Source organism: Podarcis erhardii (genome assembly GCF_964252035.2).
Source record: "Podarcis erhardii genome assembly, chromosome: 3".
NCBI classification, from domain to species: Eukaryota; Metazoa; Chordata; class Lepidosauria; order Squamata; family Lacertidae; genus Podarcis; species Podarcis erhardii.
In genome coordinates this window covers 121,841,891-121,862,600 of record NC_138507.1, presented here as the reverse complement: position 1 = coordinate 121,862,600, position 20,710 = coordinate 121,841,891, and the positions used below count along the sequence as shown (strand labels likewise).

The window sequence follows — 20,710 nt, the reverse complement described above, 5'->3', positions numbered from 1 at the left end:
GTAAACTTCCTGTTTCCTCCCGGGCTGGGACAGACTTCCACTTCATGGGACTAGAGGTGGGTGTGGCCTCACCTGTGCAGGTAATGACAAAAGCACAGGGCAGGGCAGCTGTCTCTCTCTCTTTGACTACATGCATCGAAGAAGCAACATCTGCTTAGCCAAAGGTGCTCTCTTGGCTTCCAGTCAAGAGAGTATCTTCGGCTAAGCAGATGTTGCTTCTTCGATGATTGTAGTTGACTTCCAGCCCAAAGAGGACAAAGGGACTGTCTCCTTATGAGATAGTTTCCAGGTGTATGTTACTTTTCTAAGCTAAGTCTGCCTTCTGGGATCCAATTGTGAACAGAATGTGAGTGAGTAAACTCTTTTTATACTTTTATAGAAGACTGTGTCGTGTCTTATCTTTTAGGAGGGAATAAGGGGGAAATGCCAAAACGGTTATTATAGAGGCTTTAGCGAGCCTGAGCAAACGCATCCGCTGTGAGTTTAAAAAAGGGGAATGTTACTCTGCTAAATTGTGAACTTGTTTACACAAGTTGGAAAGGCTTTAACCAAACAATATATCCTCTCCTGCATCCCTGAACATTCCCACAGCTCTAACTGCTGCACCACACAGGCAGGCAGCCTTTAATGGAGTTATGCCTGGAGCTGTGTGTCAGATGGAGCACCATGAGCCTCGTCTTAGGCAGCGGATGGGCAGAGGTGGCGAGGCAATCACAGCTGCCCATGTCCCTTCTGACTTACCCCGAGTCGGGGCAGTGCCTTGGAGTGGTTAGAGTGTCAAACTGGGACCTAGGAGACTTGGGTTCAGGTCCTCACTCAGTCACAAAGATCACTGTCAGTCACTTTCTCTCAGCCTAGCCTACCTTGCAAAGTTGTTGTGAGGATAAAGCAGGGAGGTGGAGAATTATGTACACTGCCAGGAGCGTCTGGGAGGAGAGGATGGATATAAATGCAACAATAGCAACCAGGGGGTTGGGCTAGATGACCATTGGGGTACCTTAAATCCCTATTGGATAGATTTTCCCCCTAAATTGATTTTTGAATTCTGAATTTATTGTTAGTCATGTCTTATACTGTATTTTATGCTGGTTTTTGTTGCATCAATTAAGTGCTTTAAATTTGTTGTCAGCCGCCCTGAGCCTGGGAAGAGCAGGGTACAAATAAAAATTTATTATTATATTTATATTTACCCTCTACCCCTACCCTAGGGCCCAGAATTAGCACCTGGTACCGCTTGCAGTGTGGGATTTTCCCGCACTGTGCAGGCGTGCGCGAGAACTGCAAAAGATGAGGCTCCTCTGAGCAAGAGATGACCCACTCAGTGTCCCCACGAGATGAGGAAAGTACGTGCACCCGGGGGGGAAATAAAAAATTACTGGAACCGATTCCACAATGAATGCTGAGGCCTTTCTTTTAATGCTTTTGCGGACAGAGAACGGGAGGCACAGCTAAGATGTCTTCAGGGCGCTTCCTTCCACCTGGGTAGCTGGTTTCTCCGAAAGGCTGGTCATCCTGACCAGAAGGTCCTGGGATGCTTGGTCCAGCTGCTCGGCCAGGTGACTGGTCACCCGCAGCATCCTGTCCATTCCCCGCAAGTGTTCGTTTAACCTACGTAGAAGAGGAGGGAGAAAAAAAGGAAAACCCTCTTTAGCCAAAGGGGATAAAAACAAGAGGAAAGTGTTGTGGGCTTTTATGAGCAATCAGAAGAGGGAACCTGCATTCTTTCCGCAGATATAACTGTCCAGATCTGCTTTCCAATGTCATAGCACCCTCTGCAAGTGATGAACAGGAAGAAGATTCGGAGGAATCTTCTTTTTAAGCAGAGGCTTGACAACCATATGTCAGGAGTGCTCTGATGGTGTTTCCTGCTTGGCAGGGGGTTGGACTCGATGGCCCTTGTGGTCGCTTCCAACTCTAGGATTCTATGATTCTAGGAACAGACTCCAAGCAGCAGCACCAGGGGAGAAGAGGAGCAGTCTAGCTGCGCTAGAGGAGGAGAAGGAAGCTGGGGAGGGGAGAGGGGAGAGACTTCATCAGGCAAGGCCTCTTTCTACCTGCCTTGCCCCACCCTCCAGTCTCTGCTTCTCAATTTGCAAAAGCTCTGGTTTTCCCAGTAGTGATGTGTGGAAGTGAGAGCTGGACCATAAAGAAGGCTGATCGCTGAAGAATGGTTGCTTTTGAATTATGGTCCTGGAGGAGACTCTTGAGAGTCCCATGGACTGCAAGAAGATCCAACCTCTCCATTCTGAAGGAAATCAGCCCTGAGTGCTCACTGGAAGGACAGATCCTGAAGCAGAGGCTCCAAGACTTTGGCCACCTCATGAGAAGAGAAGACTCCCTAGAAAAGACCCTGATGTTGGGAAAGATGGAGGGCACAAGGAGAAGGGGACGACGGAGGACGAGATGGTTGGACAGTGTTCTTGAAGCTACAAGCATGAGTTTGACCAAACTGCGGGAGGTAGTGGAAGACAGGAGTGCCTGGCGTGTTCTGAGCGCCACAACTCCAGAGTCAGCCACGACTGGACCTAATGGTCAGGGGTCCCTTTACCTTTACCAGGAATATATAGTGAGAGGCTCATACAAGCCTGCAACCAGCTATCTGCTGTGTGTGTTAGAAGGGGAATGTAAACTCTGCTAAGTAAAGGAACGGCTTCTGCTGGGGAGGGCGGGATATAAATAAAAATTATTCTTCTTCTTATTAATAATAATAGTAATAATAATAATAAAAATAAACAATATATCCTCTCTTGCCACCCTGAACATTCCCACAATTCGGAAGTCCATACGGACCAGCAGCAGCTCTCCAGAATTTCAAGCAGGATTTCGGGGAGTGCGGACCAATTACCCACACTTGGCCCACGCCAAGCCAAAGGGGTGCTGCCAGGGGTGCTGCAATAATGGCAAACAACGGAAGGCAAGAGGCAGTGGAGGGGGACAAATTTTGGCATCGCATAGGGTGCCACTGAAATTTTAAAGCCACTGGGTAGAGGTTCTCTCTGGAGACGCCATTGAGAACTGAAGCCGGGGCTTTCAGCAAGCAAAGCAGATGGTGTATCACTAAATTCTGGACTCCCCTGAGTCTAATGCCCATTCATTTTAGTAAAGGTAAAGGGATCCCTGACCGTTAGGTCCAGTCATGGCCGACTCGGGTTGCGGCGCTCATCTCGCTTTATCAGCTGAGGGAGCCAGCATACAGCTTCCGGGTCATGTGGCCAGCAGGACTAAGCCGCTTCTGGCGAACGAGAGCAGCGCATGGAAATGGCATTTACCTTCCCGCCGGAGTGGTACCTATTTATCTACTTGCACTTTGACGTGCTTTTCAACTGCTAGGTTGGCAGGAACTGGGACCGAGCAACGGGAGCTCACCCCGTCGACGGGATTCGAACCGACGACCTTCTGATCGGTAAGTCCTAGGCTATGTGGTTTAACCCACAGCGCCACCCGCGTCCCTCCCATTCATTTTATTGTGGTGCTATTAAGCAGGGAGGGGGGCTTGGGTGTTTTCAAGGGCACAGCGGGTGTGCAGGAGAGTGGGGGGCCAGGAATATGAGGACAGGAGGCAATGGAGACCGAGGAGCAAGATTTTAGTTTTTCTCTCTCTCCCCTGTTGGGACATGGCATCCATCGCACAGGGAGCTGGTGGCTGAGTGAGTTACACAGCCGCAAAACCGCCGGCCAAATTCCAGCTCGGATGTGAAATTGAGCCGGGGCAATGTAAATTCCCCAGGAGAAACCCCTGAGAATCAGCAGAAAAAATATATAAAGAAGTTGCTCTCGCTCAGCCGGTCCTAGACTCTCAGCATTGCGGGCTGAATGTACAAGCTTCTCTACTTGCAACACATAATGCGAGGCCTGCCGGAGAAGTTTATAAGAGGAGGCATGGCATGGAGAAAACCGAAAGAGAGAAATATTTTCTCCCTCGCTCATAGGACTAGAACTCATGGATGTCCAGAGAAGGTGAAGGTGGGAGGTTTAGGACAGGCAAAAGAAAGTCCTTATTCACACAGAACAGAGTTTACACTGGTCTTGACAGATCTGTATTGGCTCCCAGTACTTTTCCGAGCACAATTCAAAGTGTTGGTGCTGACCTTTAAAGCCCTAAACGGCCTCGGCCCAGTATACCTGAAGGAGTGTCTCCACCCCCATTGTTCAGCCCAGACACTGAGATCCAGCGTCGAGGTCCTTCTGGCGGTTCCCTCCTTGCGAGAAGTGAGGTTACAGGGAACCAGACACGAGGGCCTTCTCAGTGGTGGCACCTACCCTGTGGAACGCCCTCCCACCAGATGTCAAAGAGAACTACTACCAGACTTTTAGAAGACATCCGAAGGCAGCCCTCTTTAGGGAAGCTTTTAATGTTTAACAGACCACTCTATTTTAATACTTTGTTGGAAGCCGCCCAGGGTGGCTGGGGAGACCCAGCCAGATGGGCAGGTTATAATATGATTATAATTATAATTTATTAAACTGTGGAACTCCCTGCCACATGAGACAGTGCTGGCCACCGCCCTAGATGGCTTTAAAAGAGCATTAGACAAATTCATGGAGGAGGAGGAGACTATGGGTGGCTATGAGCCACACGGGTTCTGCTCTGCCCTCCACAGTCAGAGGCAGTGATGCAACTGAATCCTAGTTGCTGGAAACCACAGGTGGTGAGAGTGATGCCCTTGTGCTCAGATCCTGCTTGTGGGTTCCACGCAATGGGCATCTGGTTGGTCACTGCGAAGGCAGGATGCCCAACTAGATGAGCCACTGGCTTAACCCAGCATTGGCCTAATCCGAGCAGATTTGTCCGTTTCAGCTCTCTCAGCTTCTCATAAACTCAACCCTCCACATTTCTGCAGGAATTTTTGCAATTTTATTTTTTAAAAATAACCGTTGTGAAAATTTGGCAGCATTGCAGTACGAATTCCTCCTGATACACCTATGTTTATATGTAGTTTTTACTTTTTTCCTGCAAATAATTCCCCCCCAACATATAGCATTTCTGTATGGTATTTTCATGAATATATTCACTTCTATGCACACTTTGCTCTAGAAAAGCATGGATTTCAAAGGCTGCATATTGTTTCATATGTTTCAGGCTGTCCAGGGCGGCGCAGGTCAATTCTGTGTCCAGGGCAGCTGTTTACCAGCTCCATCTAGTACGCAGGCTGAGACCCTACCTGCCCATGGACTGTCTCGCCAGAGTGGTACATGCTCTAGTTATCTCTCACTTGGACTACTGCAATGTGCTTTACCTGGGGCTACCTTTGAAGGTGACCCAGAAACTGCAATTAATCCAGAATGCGGCAGCTAGACTGGTGACTGGGAGTGGCCGCCAAGACCACATAACGCTGGTCTTGAAAGACCTACATTGGCTCTCAGGATGTTTCCGAGCACAATTCAAAGTGTTGGTGCTGACCTTTAAAGCCCTAAATGGCCTCAGCACTGTATACCTGAAGGAGCGTCTCCACCCCCATCATTCAGCCCGGACACTGAGGTCCAGCTCTGAGGGCCTTCTGGCGGTTCCCTCCCTGCGAGAAGCCAAGTTACAGGGAACGAGGCAGAGGGCCTTCTTGGTAGTGGCTCCTGCCCTGTGGAACGCCCTCCCATCAGATGTCAAAAGAATAAACAACTATCTGACTTTTAGAAGACATCTGAAGGCAGCCCTGTATCGGGAAGTTCTTAATGTTTGATGTTTCATCGTGTTTTTAATATTCTGTTGGGCGCCACCCAGATGGGCAGGGTATAAATAAAAAAAATAATAATAATAATTTCAGAAAGCGCAAACCAGGTAACTTTGCCTTTAAGTAGGAGCTGAATTCAATGTGTCCCCTGCCCAAGAAGGAAGGATTTCCTTTCCTCTGCCTGCTGGTTACTGTTGGGAAACTGTGTATGTGCAGCTACTCACACAGAGTCAATTAAGGTTTGGCAGGCAGCCAGAAGGCAATCTGAAGGAGTAAGTCTGCCTGGTGATAACAGAGGAATGGAGACAGCTCCCTGATTGGTCAAGCTCTCTCAAGGGAGTGATAATTAATGGCCTACTAACTGGAATGTGTTAGTTCAGGAGTTAAGGAGTTCTGTGTGTCAGTGTAGGAGTTGTGAGTCGTGTCAGAGAGAGCTAGCAAAAGATCAGTGTTCTGTTCCTGTAAATAGTCCACTGTATACAATAAACACCTAACTACAAGTTCCTGGTTCCTGCTTCGTCTATCCTGTCTGCAGCCAAGTCGCCAATTGCTTCCATGGATTCTGCGTGTACTCTGCTAGGTCGGCTAAGGTCCTGCAACTAGTCGGAAAGTTGTGAAACACCAATAGGTTTTGTCAATAGTTACTTCCTTGGCTGACCCAAGATTCCAGTTTTACAAGAGATCTCCTTCCTTTCCACTCACCCTCCCGCTAATCCTGCAGAAGATTATATAGGATGTACAAAGCAGCTAGCTCTGTGCTCCATTGCTAAGCCCCGCAAAAAGAGCATCTGTTGTGAAGAAGCACCTACTTCTTTTTCTCGTCCTCTGCATGCAGATGATCATCTGCATGGATGTGTTCCTCCAACTCCTGCAGGAACTTTCCAAGGATCTCATGGAACTCCCCGTTGGCCTCTCTCACATCTGGAAGGGCTTGAGAAACGATGTCCTGGTACCTGGACTGACCGGCCTCCAGAGCTGCAGCCTCCTGAAGACTCTTCAGATTGCCTCCAAGGTCCTCCAACAAGATCTTGAGATGGTCCAGCTCTTCCTGTGAGGCCGGCGTGGCGGTTGCCTGGGTCATCTGCGTGCAAGAGCTCCCAGACCAGGGGATATGAAATGTGAAGTCACAAAAGTCTGGATTTGGGGACTGATCTCCACGATCTTCTGCGGTTGGTCTCACCGTGGCATTGCCCAGTGATTCGTTTTCCTTGCTCTGAGCGGGTATAAGAAGACTCAGCCCTAGCAGCAGGCTCCAAACCCCAAGCGGTCTTGTTGTGACCTAGAAAACAAGGAAAGGCGAGTCACTATTCTCAGAGGTGGGGTGTGGGTGGTTACACCTGAATTCAGTGTTGGGATGCTGTCGGGGAGACGGGGGCATTTGGCTGCCCCCCAGCTGGCTCCAGCCACCAGATGGCAGCCGGGCGAACACTGGTCTCACTTGGTACAGCATCAATCAGCGGCATGAGCCTCCGATACGTTTAGAAGCTGTGCCCGCTCTTATCTTTTTTTTTTTTTAATAATATTTATTAAAGTTTTAAAAATTACAGAAAGAAAAGAAAAAGAAGTGAAGAAGTATCTGAAGAAGTGAGCATGCACACGAAAGCTCATACCTAGAACTAACTTAGTTGGTCTTTAAGGTGCTACTGGAAGGAATTTTTTTATTTTGTTTTGACTATGGCAGACCAACACGGCTACCTATCTATAAAAAGAAAAAGAATTAAACATAACAGAACAATACAATACAATCGGATGGTCCGATTCAAATATCTGAAAGGCTTTCACATTGAAGATGGAGCAAGTTTGTTTTCTGCTGTTCCAGGGGGTTGGGACCTGAACTAATGACTTCAAGCTACAAGAAAGGAGATTCTGACTAAACGTGAAGAAAAACTTTCTGACAGCAAGAGCTGTTCGACAGTGGAATGGGCTTCCTTGAGAGGTGGTAGACTCTCCTTCCTTGGAGGTTTTTAAGCAGAGGTTGGATGGCCATCTGTCATGGGTATTTTAGCTGAGATTCCCGAGTTGCAGGGGGTTGGACTAGATGACTCCAGGACCCTTCCAACTCTACAATTCTATGAGTCTATGAAAAGGCAGGACAGAGGTTCTCCAACTAACTAACTAACTACCGTATTTTTCGCTCTATAAGACGCACCAGACCACAAGATGCACCTAGTTTTTGGAGGAGGAAAACAAGAAAAAAAATATTCTGAATCTCAGAAGCCAGAACAACAACAGGGATCGATGTGCAGTGCAAGCAGCGATCCCTCTTGCTGTTCTGGCTTCTGGGATACTGTGCAGCCTGCATTCGCTCCATAAGACGCACACACATTTCCCCTTACTTTTTAGGAGGGAAAAAGTGAGTCTTATAGAGCAAAAAATACGGTAACTAACTAACTAACTAACTAACTAACTAACTATTGTAGTTGTATATAAATTTAATTAACAACAACAAGAACTGCTACTACCTTGTAAGCTGATTGGCACAAAAAAAAGCCCCTCTCCTCCATCACCAACCTCCTTTTCTTTTTTAATTTTTAATTTTTATTGGAAATTTTATTTGCAACATAACATAACTCCCCAATACAGAAATCCGACCTCATTAAATGTGAACATAACATACAATAAGCATAACATACAACAATACAAACAACCAAATAAAAGACTTCCTTTATCCTCTATCTGGCCTCCTTATTTACTTCTTATAAGCTGTTTATGAATAATTATTAAGATTTTTCTAATTATAACTTAAATATCCACAAAGTCTCCTGCAGGCATTAATCGAAACAAGTCCAGGTATGTATTTTAGGGCACTGTTTTGCAAAGTATTCTCTGCATTTCGCCCATGCTTTTTGAAACTCTTGTCTAGTGTGATCTCTAATTGCGTCAATCTAGCCAGTTCAATATACTCTAACAGTTTGTCTTGCCATTCCTTTTTTGTTGGCTCAATTTCTTTTTCCCAGTTTTTAGCAATTAGGATCACCAACCTCCTTTTCGTTCAGCTCGTCCTTGCAATAATTTGCGTCCAGATTCCCTTCCTGCCAGGAAAGCAATCATCACAGCTTTGCTGTTGGCAACCAGCAACCGCCCCCTGGCAAGAACCACCTGGCCACCTGCCACGGCTGCCTCTTGCCCACCTGTGCCCTGCACAACCCGACAGCCGCACAAAAACGATCTGCCTTGCTAAGGTTTCCCCCTCTTTCCTTCTGGCGTTCAGTCCCAAAAAACCCAGCACTCGGTATTCTCCCCAGAGGCATCCAACATCCCACAAAAGGAGGCACTTATTTATGTAACACACGGTTAATCTATGGAACTCCCTGTTGCAGGAAGCAGTGGTGGATACCAACTGAGACGGCTTTCTGAGAAGATTAGACAAACCCAGGGAAGGCTACCCCAATCAGGGGTAACAATGCTTCTGTGGACTCTCCTTCCTTGAAGGTTTGTAAGCAGAGGCTGGAGGGCCATCTGTCATGGTTGCGTTAGCTGAGATTCCTGAAATCCAGGGGGTTAGACTTGATGACCTTTGGGGTCCCTTCCAACTCTACCATTCTATGGTTCTGAATACCATTTGCTGGAAACTGCAAGAAGACAGAGGACCTTTGAGCACAAAGAATGACAGAACAGGATGATGGTCTAGATGGGTCATTGGCCTTATCCAACAAACTCTTCTCATGTGTTTAATTACTGCCTTTAATCCTTAATCTCCCAGGACATTCTATAAAGATCTCAAAGTAGCTGTCTTATTACAAAAGAATTTCAGAAATAGACTGGAAAGAGAAGTTGCTGAATGGCAACTCATTACCAAACTTAAAACTTAAAACCATGGAGAGACCTGGTCTGAATAAAGACATTGGATTCTTATCTCATTATACATGATAAAGCTATTTTTAGCCATCTCACCCCTTGCTTTTTCCTGTAAGACCAATTGCAGTCTGTAACAGGCATTGACAGGTTTACCATAGCTGTCAGCCAATCACCCATTCCCACCACCCTCCTGAGTAATACCTCTCCCCACCCTCTCAAAAAAAAAAAAAAGGCATCACCTTGCCGACAAAGGTCCATATACAAAACAAAACAAATTCCTTCCAGTAGCACCTTAAAGACCAACTAAGTCAGTTCTTGGTATGAGCTTTCGTGTGCATGCACACTTCTTCAGATATGATTCTATGACTGTATCTGAATGCACACGAAAGCATTTGTTTTGACTATGGCAGACCAACACGGCTACCTATCTGTAAAAGGTCCATATAGTTAAAGCTATGGTTTTCCCAGTAGTGATGTATGGAAGTGAGAGCTGGACCATAAAGAAGGCTGATCGTTGAAGCATTGATGCTTTTGATTTCTGGTGCTGGAGGAGACTCTTGAGAGTCCCATGGTCCCAAAATGGGACTCTTGAGAGTCCCAAAATGGTCAAAGGCCTGGAAACGATACCTTATGAGGAACGGCTAAGGGAGCTGGGCATGTTTAGCCTGGAGAAGATGAGGTTAAGGGGTGATATGATAGCCATGTTCAAATATATAAAAGGATGTCACATAGAGGAGGGAGAAAGGTTGTTTTCTGCTGCTCCAGAGAAGCGGACACGGAGCAATGGATCCAAACTACAAGAAAGAAGATTCCACCTAAACATTAGGAAGAACTTCCTGACAGTAAGAGCTGTTTGACAGTGGAATTTGCTGCCAAGGAGTGTGGTGGAGTTTCCTTCTTTGGAGGTCTTTAAGCAGAGGCTTGACAACCATATGTCAGGAGTGCTCTGATGGTGTTTCCTGCTTGGCAGGGGGTTGGACTCGATGGCCCTTGTGGTCTCTTCCAACTCTAGGATTCTATAATTCTATGATTCTATGATTCTATGACTGCAAGAAGATCAAACCTCTCCATTCTGAAGGAAATCAGCCCTGAGTGCTCACTGGAAGGACAGATCCTGAAGCTGAGGCTCCAAGACTTTGGCCACCTCAGGAGAAGAGAAGACTCCCTAGAAAAGACCCTGATGTTGGGGAAGATGGAGGGCACAAGGAGAAGGGGACAACAGAGGACGAGATGGTTGGATAGTGTTCTCAAAGCTACCAGCATGAGTTTGACCAAACTGTGGGAGGCAGTGGAAGACAGGAGTGCCTGGCGTGTTGTGGTTCATGGGGTCACGAAGAGTCGGACACGACTAAACGACTAAACAACAACCCTCTCTCTATATTTAAGGGTCTGGAGACTTCTGTTTCAGTATATCTGAAGAAATGTGCATGCGCACAAAAGCTCATACCAAGAACAAACTTAGTTGGTCTCTAAGGTGCTACTGGAAGGAATTTTTTTTCTTGGTATGGTTCGGGTTGTTGTTGTTTAGTCGTGTCCGACTCTTCATTAGGGTTAGGGTTGGGGATTAGCGATAGGGGAAATAGTTTATTTTATGCTTCTGAATGCCAGCTGTTGGAAACCACAGAGAGTGCTCTTGCATTGAAACCCTGTTTGCAAGTTTTCCACAAGCATCTGATCAGCCATCCATAGGCCCCTGGCCTGATCCGGCAGACTCCTCTGAGGCTCTTAAGGTTTCCAGCAACTCCATTTGGTGCTCAGTGACAGAACCCAGCACACTGGATTTTCCCCAGAGGCATCCAATATCCTGCAAGGGAAATAGAGGAGTTTCTCGTTCTCTCTCTCTCCCCCTCTGGCTGGCCTTTAGGGTAGAGTCTTTTCTGGCATTGCTTCCTGCAGAACTTGCTGAGCCCCTCCTGGCTGCCAGAAGCTTCCTCCAGCAAAATACTCAAAGGCAGGTTTTGGTGGCCAAATTAAGTTCTGCTCTAATTAATCCATGAAGCCAGATAGAGATGGAGACAGAATCTGTTGGAAGGAAGCAATGTTTGTTTTTGTTTGTTTGTTTGTTTGTTTCATTGATCTCCCATCTCTCCTCCAATATGCTCAAGTTGGCCAACACAGTTCTCCCTCTCCCCCACCATTTGGTCCTCGCAATATAACCCTGTGAGGTAGGCTGAGGTTGAGAGGCTGTGACTGGCCATTTGAAGCCCTGGTGCGACACCAAGACTCTAACCACTACTCCACTCTGCCTCTGCACCAGAGTATCTCTACACCATCCTTCATGGCAGAAAAAAAAGCCTTTCCAAAGTGGCTCTTGTAAAGAAAGGTTGAACTATAAACTCGTAGGATCACAGAAAATATAGGAATCTGGCTTACAACTACCTGAATGCCTTAAAACAAGTAAGACCATTGGTCCATCGAGCCGGGTATCATCTAATTTGACTGGCAGGGGTGCCAACTTGAAGAAAATATTGAGATAGCAGCATGAGGGCTGAGCAGGGGGTGTCAAAGGTTCCTGAGGGCCACCAATAAAGGCACTGGGGGCCACATACAGCCCTCGGGACCACCCTGGGCTAAACATAGACTGTTGCCTATTACCTGCCCATACATGCCCTCCAACATTTCTCTGATGAAAATAGGGACATCCTATTCCATCACCATTGGGACACGGGTGGTGCTGTGGGTTAAACCACAGAGCCTAGGACTTGCCAATCAGAAGGTTGGCAGTTCGAATCCCCACGACGGGGTGAGCTCCCATTGCTCAGTCCCTGCTCCTGCCAACCTAGCAGTTCGAAAGCACATCAAAGTGCAAGTAGATAAATAGGTACCGCTCCGGTGGGAAGGTAAGCGGCGTTTCCATGCGCTTCTCTGGTTCGCCAGAAGCAGCTTAGTCATGCTGGCCACATGACCCGGAAGCTGTACGCCGGCTCCCTCGGCCAATAAAGCGAGATGAGCGCCGCAACCCCAGAGTCGGCCACGACTGGACCTAATGGTCAGGGTCCCTTTACCTTTACCTATTCCATCATCATCATCATTATCATCCCCTACTGATCTGACTGGGGTTGCCCCAGCCACTCTGAATGGCTTCCAACATATATAAAAACATAATAAAACATTAAACATTTTTAAAAACCTTCCCCATACATTGCTGCCTTAAGATGTCTTCTAAAGGTTGTATAGTTCCTTACCTTCTTGGCTTGGGGTTGCATAACTCCATACCCTCCAACATTCCTCCAATGAAAATAGGGATGTCCCAAGGAAAAGGAGAGGGACATGGGTGGTGCTGTGGGTTAAACCACAGAGCCTAGGACTTGCTGATCGGAGGGTAGGCGGTTCGAATCCCCGCGACGAGGTGAGTTCCCATTGCTCGGTCCCTGCTCCTGCCAACCCAGTAGTTCAAAAGCATGTCAAAGTGCAGGTAGATAAATAGGTACCACTCCGGCGGGAAGGTAAACGCCATTTCCATGCGCTGCTCTCATTCGCCAGAAGCGGCTTAGTCCTGCTGGCCACATGACCCGGAAGCTGTATGCCGGCTCCCTCGGCCAGTAAAGTGAGATGAGCACCGCAACCCCAGAGTCGGCCATGACTGGACCTAATGCTCAGGGGCCCCTTTACCTTTACCTAAGGAAAAGTGGGACATTCTGGGATCAAATCAGAAACTGGGATGGCTTCTGTAGATCTGGGACTGTCCCTGGAAAATAGGGACACTTGGAGGGTCTGCCCAGCGGTGGAGGAAGCTGTTCAGGTGCCTGGGTGAGACACCCATTGTGCGAAGAGGATCCTGAACTAGATGGGCCATTGGCCTGATCCAGCAGGCTCGCCTTTTGTCTGCATGTTCTTCCTGGTACTTTGCAAAAGCGATGACTGGCATCTGTTCCTACCCGGAATTTTACAGCTGACCCCTCTCTGTCCGGGGTCTTTATGCTTCACCCCACAGATGCATTCCAGGGTGCCTGTTTCCCTGAGCAAAGCTTTCAGCATTTTGGATTTCGTAGCTGTGCGAAGCCCGCCGACTGCTCTCTCCCAATTCATTTCTGATTCCCTCCCTTGCATGATCCAAACCAGCTGCCTATTAAGTGCACACCACAAAGGAAGGCCTTTTTGTTTCCCTGCAAGTCACAGCCTTGTGTTTTCCAGAGAACCTGCGTTGCTGCCAGATGGCATCCGAACAGACTTCTAATTCTAGATACTTCCTTTGAATCGCAGTCAGGGAGTGAATTAAGGAGTCAGGAACTGTGCTGAATTGCCGTCCCACCTCCCAGGATGAGACCACACCCTGCTCTGTCCCCTCTTCTTGTGGAGCATGGATGACCCAGCCCTAGTTAAGAACAGGAGCAGGGAACAACAGTGGACTTTCAGTTCTTGTGGATTCACAGACCCTCCAAGTGCCCCTCCAGGGACAGTTCTGGATTTACAGAAGCCATACAGTGGTGCCCCACAAGACGAACGCCTTGCAAGACGGAAAACCCGCTAGACGAAAGGGTTTTCCGTTTTGGAGGCGCTTCGCAAAACGAATTTCCCTATGGGCTTGCTTCGCAAGACGAAAATGTCTTGCGAGTTCCTGCGGGTTCCCCCCCCTTTCCCTAAGCCGCTAAGCCGCTTGTCAGCTGATCCGCTGATAAGCCGCTTATCAGCTGATCCGCTAAAAGCCGCTAAACCGCTAAGAGCGCTAATCCGCTAAGCTGTCAATGGGCTTGCTTCGCAAGATGAAAAAACCGCTATACGAAGAGCCTCACGGAACGGATTAATTTCGTCTTGCGAGGCACCACTGTACTGGTTTCTGATTTGATCCCAGTGTTATTTATTCAGTGGTCTCTGTTTGCCTGAGCTCGAGTCTGGATTAAGGATTCTGAGATCCTGTGTTCTGATTCAACACATGTTGTCCAATCACAGAACGTTTCAGGATTCGGGCCGCTGCCATTGGCCCTTGAACTTGCAATTCGCAGGTTGGAAGTTTAGACAGCCAATCACGTTGGGAGTGGGAGTGGCCCAGGCTTTCAGGTATGTATATAAGCAGTTGCTTTGCCCCTGTTTCCCAGTTATGTAGAAAAGGTTCTTGCTGTTATCACTGTGTCTTGCCTTGTGGGAACCAACCTACAATTCACTGGTGACCAGGCTCAGACAGAGGGGGGGCCATATGGGCCACTTGGCCCAGGCCTCCGATTCCAAAGGGGGACTCGGTCAGCATATTCACAATCAAATAAGAAGATGCAGAAGTTTTACCGTAATTATAATTATAATTAATAGTCAAATTTGTCTACTTAAAAAATGCATTATTGAACTATTAAAAAGCATCTTAAAAAGCAGAGACATCACCTTGCCAACAAAGGTCCGTATAGTTAGAGCTATGGTTTTCCCAGTAGTGATGTATGGAAATGAGAGCTGGACCATCAAGAAGGCTGATCACCGAAGAACTGATGCTTTTGAATTCAGGTGCTGGAGGAGACTCTTGAGAGTCCCATGGACTGCAAGAAGATCAAACCTCTCCATTCTGAAGGAAATCAGCCCTGAGTGCTCACTGGAAGGACAGATCCTGAAGCTGAGGCTCCAATACTTTGGCCACCTCAGGAGAAGAGGAAGACTCCCTGGAAAAGACCCTGATGTTGGGAAAGATGGAGGGCACAAGGAGAAGGGAACGACAGAGGACGAGATGGTGGGACAGTGTTCTCGAAGCTGCCAGCATGAGTTTGACCAAACTGCGGGAGGCAGTGGAAGACAGGAGTGCCTGGCGTGCTCTGGTCCAGGGGGTCACGAAGAGAAATCACTGGCTGAAGCCACAAGGCAGATCACACAGAGCGGCCGTCATGACCACCCAGGGCCACATCAAGGAATTTGACACCACGGTTCCAGGGAAATAGGACTCCTATGCCACCCGGCTGGAGTTCTTCCTCGCAGCCAATAGGGTGACTGACCCCAAACTGAAGTGGGCTACACTGTCAGTGTGTGGGGTCCTGCTACATTCAAGATGGCCCAGGCTCTGGTGGCCGCAGCCAAGCTGAGCGATACAACGTTCAATGCAATCATGCTAAAGCTGCAGACCCACTTTGTGTTAGAATTCCTGCTCCAGGATTGCAGGACCAGTGGTCAGGGATGATGGGAACTGTGGTCTCAAAAACTTCTGGAGGGCTGAGTTTGAGGAAGCCTGCCTTAGAACAGTGATGGCCAAACTTTGCCCTCCAGCTGTTTTGGGACTACAGTTCCCATCTTCCCTGACCACTGGTCCTGTTAGCTAGGGATCATGGGAGTTGTAGTCCAAAAACAGCTGGAGGGCCAAGTTTGGCCATCACTGCCTTAGAACGTCCCTCTTTTCATGAGAGTAATGTTGGAGGGTATGCTTCTGTAAATCCGGGACTGTCTCCCCCAAATGGGGGGCACTTGGAGGGTCTTTCATCTGTCTTGATTCTTCCAATATTCAGCTTCATGGTTCTAGCGTTATGAGAGAGGAAGAGAAACATTTCTCTATTCGCTTTCTCCATGCTGTGCATAACTAAGCAGAAGGTTAATTATGCTGAAGGATACCGGTAATTATGGGGCAATGGAAGATGTGGGGAAATGATTGCTTGACACAATGTTGTACAACCTCCCTGAAAACCAATCAGCTGACACCATCCAACCTTTACCCTGGCTTTTGACAAATTTCCAGGACCAATTTTATTCTCGCAATGTTAAGCTGCTTTAGGCTGCTTTTAATATTGTGCCGTGCTATATTTCAATATGAATGTTGCATGTTAGTTGCAACCTCGCCTGGGGCCCTAGGGTGAAGGGCGAGTAACAAATTTCAATAAGAATAAGAACAATGCCATTTAAGCGAGTTGCTGCCGTAACCACATCTGGTGGCCGTGAGCTGTACTGTCCACATCACATGGTTTGGTAATTTTTATTTTTCCAGAGATTCTGTGTTCTTTTTCAGGCGTTAAGGGTCTGGTATTCACCAGACAATGAATCCCTTTCAGAGCAAGTTTGGAAACGCCTGAAAAAACATGATCTCAGACAAGCACAAGAAAGAGGAAAAACATATGATCAGCCCTGGCTTTGAAAGGGCCACCAAATGCCTGGCCCACAAAGGATTTATTTTCACATAACCAAGTTATTAACCACACAGCATCATATTTCCCTGGACTCTGCCTTTCCCATTCGAAGCCTCTTTTCTCTCTCGTCTTCTGCAGATGGTTACATACCCTCCAACATTTCTGGGATGAAAACAGGGGTGTCCTATTCCATAATAACATTAACAACAACCATTTTACTACTTATGCCCTGCCCATCTGACTGGGTTGCCCCAACCACTCTGGGTCGCTTCCAACAAATATAAAGGTAAAGGGACCCCTGACCATTAGGCCCAGTCATGACCAACTTTGGGGTTGCAGCGCTCATCTCGCTTTATTGGCCAAAGGAGCTTCCGGGTCATGTGGCCAGCATGACTAAGGCGCTTCTGGCAAACCAGAGCAGCGCATGGAAACACTGTTTACCTTCCCGCTGGAGCGGTACCTATTTATCTACTTGCACTTTGACGTGCTTTCGAACTGCTAGGTTGGCAGGAGCAGGGACTGAGCAACAGGGATTCAAACCGCTGACCTTCTGATTGGCAAGCCTAGGCTCTGTGGTTTAACCCACAGCGCCACCCACGTCCCATATAAAAACATAATAAAACATTTTTTAAAAAAACCCTTTCCTATATAGGGGTTGCCTTTTGATGGGTTGGGTGTCAGATACACTCCGACGTTTCTCTGATGAAAACAGAGACGTCCAGGGGTGGGGTGGGGAGATTTGGGGGAGGGATAATGACCTTTTGTTTTGTTGCGTAAGGTTTGTGCGGGTTTTTTGTGTCAGCGCCATCTTGTATGTGTTATGTCACTGTAAAATTGCTTCTAAGATTATTATTTGTATATATCTCTCTCTTTTTCTTTTTAAAATTTTATTCATTTTTCTTTTTCATTCATTACATACATCTCAATTTCTTAATATTTATTATATATTCCTCCCTCCCCTCCATGGTTTTCCCCAACTTCCGCTTCTCTTTTCACTCACTTTGCTATCTCCTAACAGAAAAAGTTATTAATAACATAACATCAAGCCTAAAAACCTAAAAATAAACTAAATACACCATAATATTTCACTATTTTCTAAACATTTTCTAATACTAATAATTTCTAATACTTCTAATAATTTCTAATTTCTAATACTAATACTAATAATACTAATAATTTCTAATAATGTGAATGTTTATTTAAATCCTGCCATCAAGTCTATTGACCTTCTTTGCTTCTGCAAATATAATATAAATAGTTCCCATTCTTTTTCAAAGTCACGGTTGTCTTTTTCTCTTAATCTATCTGTCATTTTTGCCAGTTCTGCAATTTCTCTTGCCATTGTTCTTTAGTTGGTATTTCTCCAGTCTTCCAATTTTGTGCAATCGACATTCTTGCTGCTGTAGTGGCGCACATAAATAAAGTCCTCACTTCTTTTGGTATGTCTATCTCTTTCAAGATGCCCCCAATGAAGGAATTTCAGAAAAAAAAACCCGCTTTGGGGGTTTTAGTAAATTGTTTGTGGCACTCCTGTGAACTCACACACAAGTTATTTGGGGCTGAACTAGATGACCCTTGGAGTCCCTTCCAACTATACAATTATACGATTCTCTTTTGGTTTTGTGCAGTGAATTCCGTGTTTTTGGTTTCTGTAGTTGTTTACACACACACACACACAGAGAGAGAGAGAGAGAGCGCGCGCGCAAAATCTTGGAGACCCAATCTTGGAGAAAGAAAGAAAATAGCAGAGTGAGGATGATTGAATCTAATGAGGTCCATGACACTGGGAGATGTTTTGAATTTTGTTTACCCTCCCCCCCCATTACACTTTCCCTAAAAGTTTTCCTTAATTTGCATATGCAGATGAAATAGTCAGTGTTATGACCTATGGTCCTGTGTGCCTGCCCCACCAGTCTTTTAAGAATCTAGCTTCCCCTCTTTAGAACCACCACTATTTTTTTCTCATGTGCAATGAATGTTCCTTTAACAGATAAGTTAACTGACTAAATCTCAAATGATCAATTGAGTAAGGTTTTGTTGTTGTTTTTTAGATGACCCTAGCCTGGCTTTTAATGAAAATGCAGAGTAGCAAACTCGACCGGCATTAGGGCTGTGAGGTCGCTTTCAGACAACCTGCCCGTTGAGCTTCCATCCCAATTTGCTTGTCACACGCTTTCCTGGGAGGTTAGGCAACATTATTGCACATTTGTTCTGATTTGCTTGTGGGGAGGTTAGACTGGAAAGCATTTGCCACACCTGCCCTGTTCCAGGTACTAAAGGTTTCTCAGAATGCAGGTTGGACAACTACTAATTTGAAAGCCGCTTCAAGACAGTTATAGACAGCAGATCAAATCCACCTTCTCCCTTCACACAAAACACCTATTTTTAGTATGCTGGGCAGAGATAATATGAACCAAAAAGTCTCCGACTCACCATGGCAGAAATCTCTCCGGTGCAATACAGTGCGAACTTCAGCAGTGGATCAGAGTGACAGCTGTCCTCCAACGTCAGCAATGCAATGGGCAATTTAAAAACGTCTCTGGGAGTCGTCTGCCCTAAGATCTCCTCCAGCGATCTCTCTGGAATTCCCTGTGGGTCAGTTATGGATTCAACCCAAGTCCATCTACCAGTCAAGAGAGCCAGCTCTGTGCACGGGGAGGCTAGACAGACGGACCGTGTCAGCAGAAAGCGTGTGTTGCGAGCGCAGTTTCCTTCCTTCGCAGTGCTGTGGCAGTGTGTGTGTTTTCAATTTACTTAACTTCTGAGGAATGCTAATGACTGACCAAGAGAGAGGGAGAGAGAGTTAGAGATCTGGTTTAAAAGAGGAAAAAGGAGGCCCAACGCTGAGGATGGAAAAAAGGAACATGCCGTTCTCACCATCAGTAACAACAGGGCTGGATTTGGGTTTAGGAGGCAGCAAGCCATGATATTGCCACGAATGGGCTGCAGCTCAGTGGAAGAGCACTCAGTGGAAGTGTTATGGAAAAATCCTGGTGCAAGGCTGCTCAGTCACCCAGCTCGTCGGGCAGAGCCCGTGGGTCCCTGCGGGATAAAGGAAGGAGTCCAGCCACCAACCAGAGCAAATAGCTGTAGACCGAAGTTTATTGTGCAACAGGTTCAAAGAGGAATTTTGAACCCCAAGGATGGGGTGACAAGGACTTTTAAAAGTTTCTATCTTATCCCAGCATATAGTTCATTAAGCATCATCACTACATCATTGCTACATCAGAAAAGGGGAGGGATATACATGATTAAATAAGGGATGTGGGTGGTCGGCGGTTCGAATCCCTGCGACGGGGTGAGCTCCCGTTGCTCGGTCCGTGCTCCTGCCAACCTAGCAGTTCGAAAGCACATCAAAAGTGCAAGTAGATAAATAGGTACCACTGCAGTGGGAAGGTAAACAGCATTTCTGTGCGCTGCTCTGGTTTGCCAGAAGCAGCTTAGTCCTGCTGGCCACATGACCCGGAAGCTGTACGCCGGCTCCCTTGGCCAATAAAGCAAGATGAGCGCCGCAACCCCAGAGTCATCCACAACTGGACCTAATGGTCAGGGATCCCTTTACTTTTACCTATACATGATTAACATAGGAGGAATGTGTTGGGGCAACAGGCTATGTATTGGGAAGTACATTCTAAGCACCTACTACAAAGGGACAATAGAACTTTGGTTTGCATAGTCTGCCACCTGGGCAAGTTCGGAGGAGTGCCTTTGCCCAGTGATTGACACCTATGAGTACCTTCCTGTGAGTACATGACCTCTCGCTTGAGGAATTATGGCGGGGACCAAGTGGATTCCAAGTCCTTGGCCAATGAAGCAAATTGGCAGTAGAATGAAGGAAAGTGGCAAAGGAGTTGATTTTATATGATTTTTAAAGCTAGGTAACTTCCCTGAGCTGTCAAATCAAAAGGATACATTTATGCATAATATTTGGAACATTTAACAACTTTAAAGATGTGCCCCCCCCCGTAATTTCTGTAACAGAAGGGACCCCAAGCGTCATCCAGTCCAACCCACTGCAATTCAGGAATCTCAACTAAAGCATCCATAACGAGATGGCCATCCAACCTCTACTTACAAACCTCCAAGGAAGGAGAGTCCACCACTTCCTTAGGGAGTCCATTTCCAGTGTTGAACAGCTCTGACTGCTAGAAAGTTATTCAGATGTTGGTTCGAGTCCTATCCTCCAGAGCATGAGAAAACAAGGTTGCCCCATCTTTCACG

General features: G+C 46.8%; 1 protein-coding gene across 1 annotated transcript; it reads right to left on the bottom strand.

Moving 5' to 3' along the window:
- Window positions 1–1,393: 1,393 nt before the first annotated feature.
- Window positions 1,394–19,311, bottom strand: LOC309337974 (uncharacterized protein). Its single transcript, XM_081855050.1, has 3 exons — window positions 18,923–19,311; window positions 6,476–6,945; window positions 1,394–1,608 (listed from the first exon to the last, which is right to left on the bottom strand). The coding sequence occupies exons 1-3, from the start codon at window positions 18,923–18,925 to the stop codon at window positions 1,449–1,451; spliced, it is 633 nt and encodes a 210-aa protein (XP_081711176.1). The 5' UTR covers window positions 18,926–19,311; the 3' UTR covers window positions 1,394–1,448.
- Between the last annotated feature and the right edge of the window lie 1,399 nt (window positions 19,312–20,710).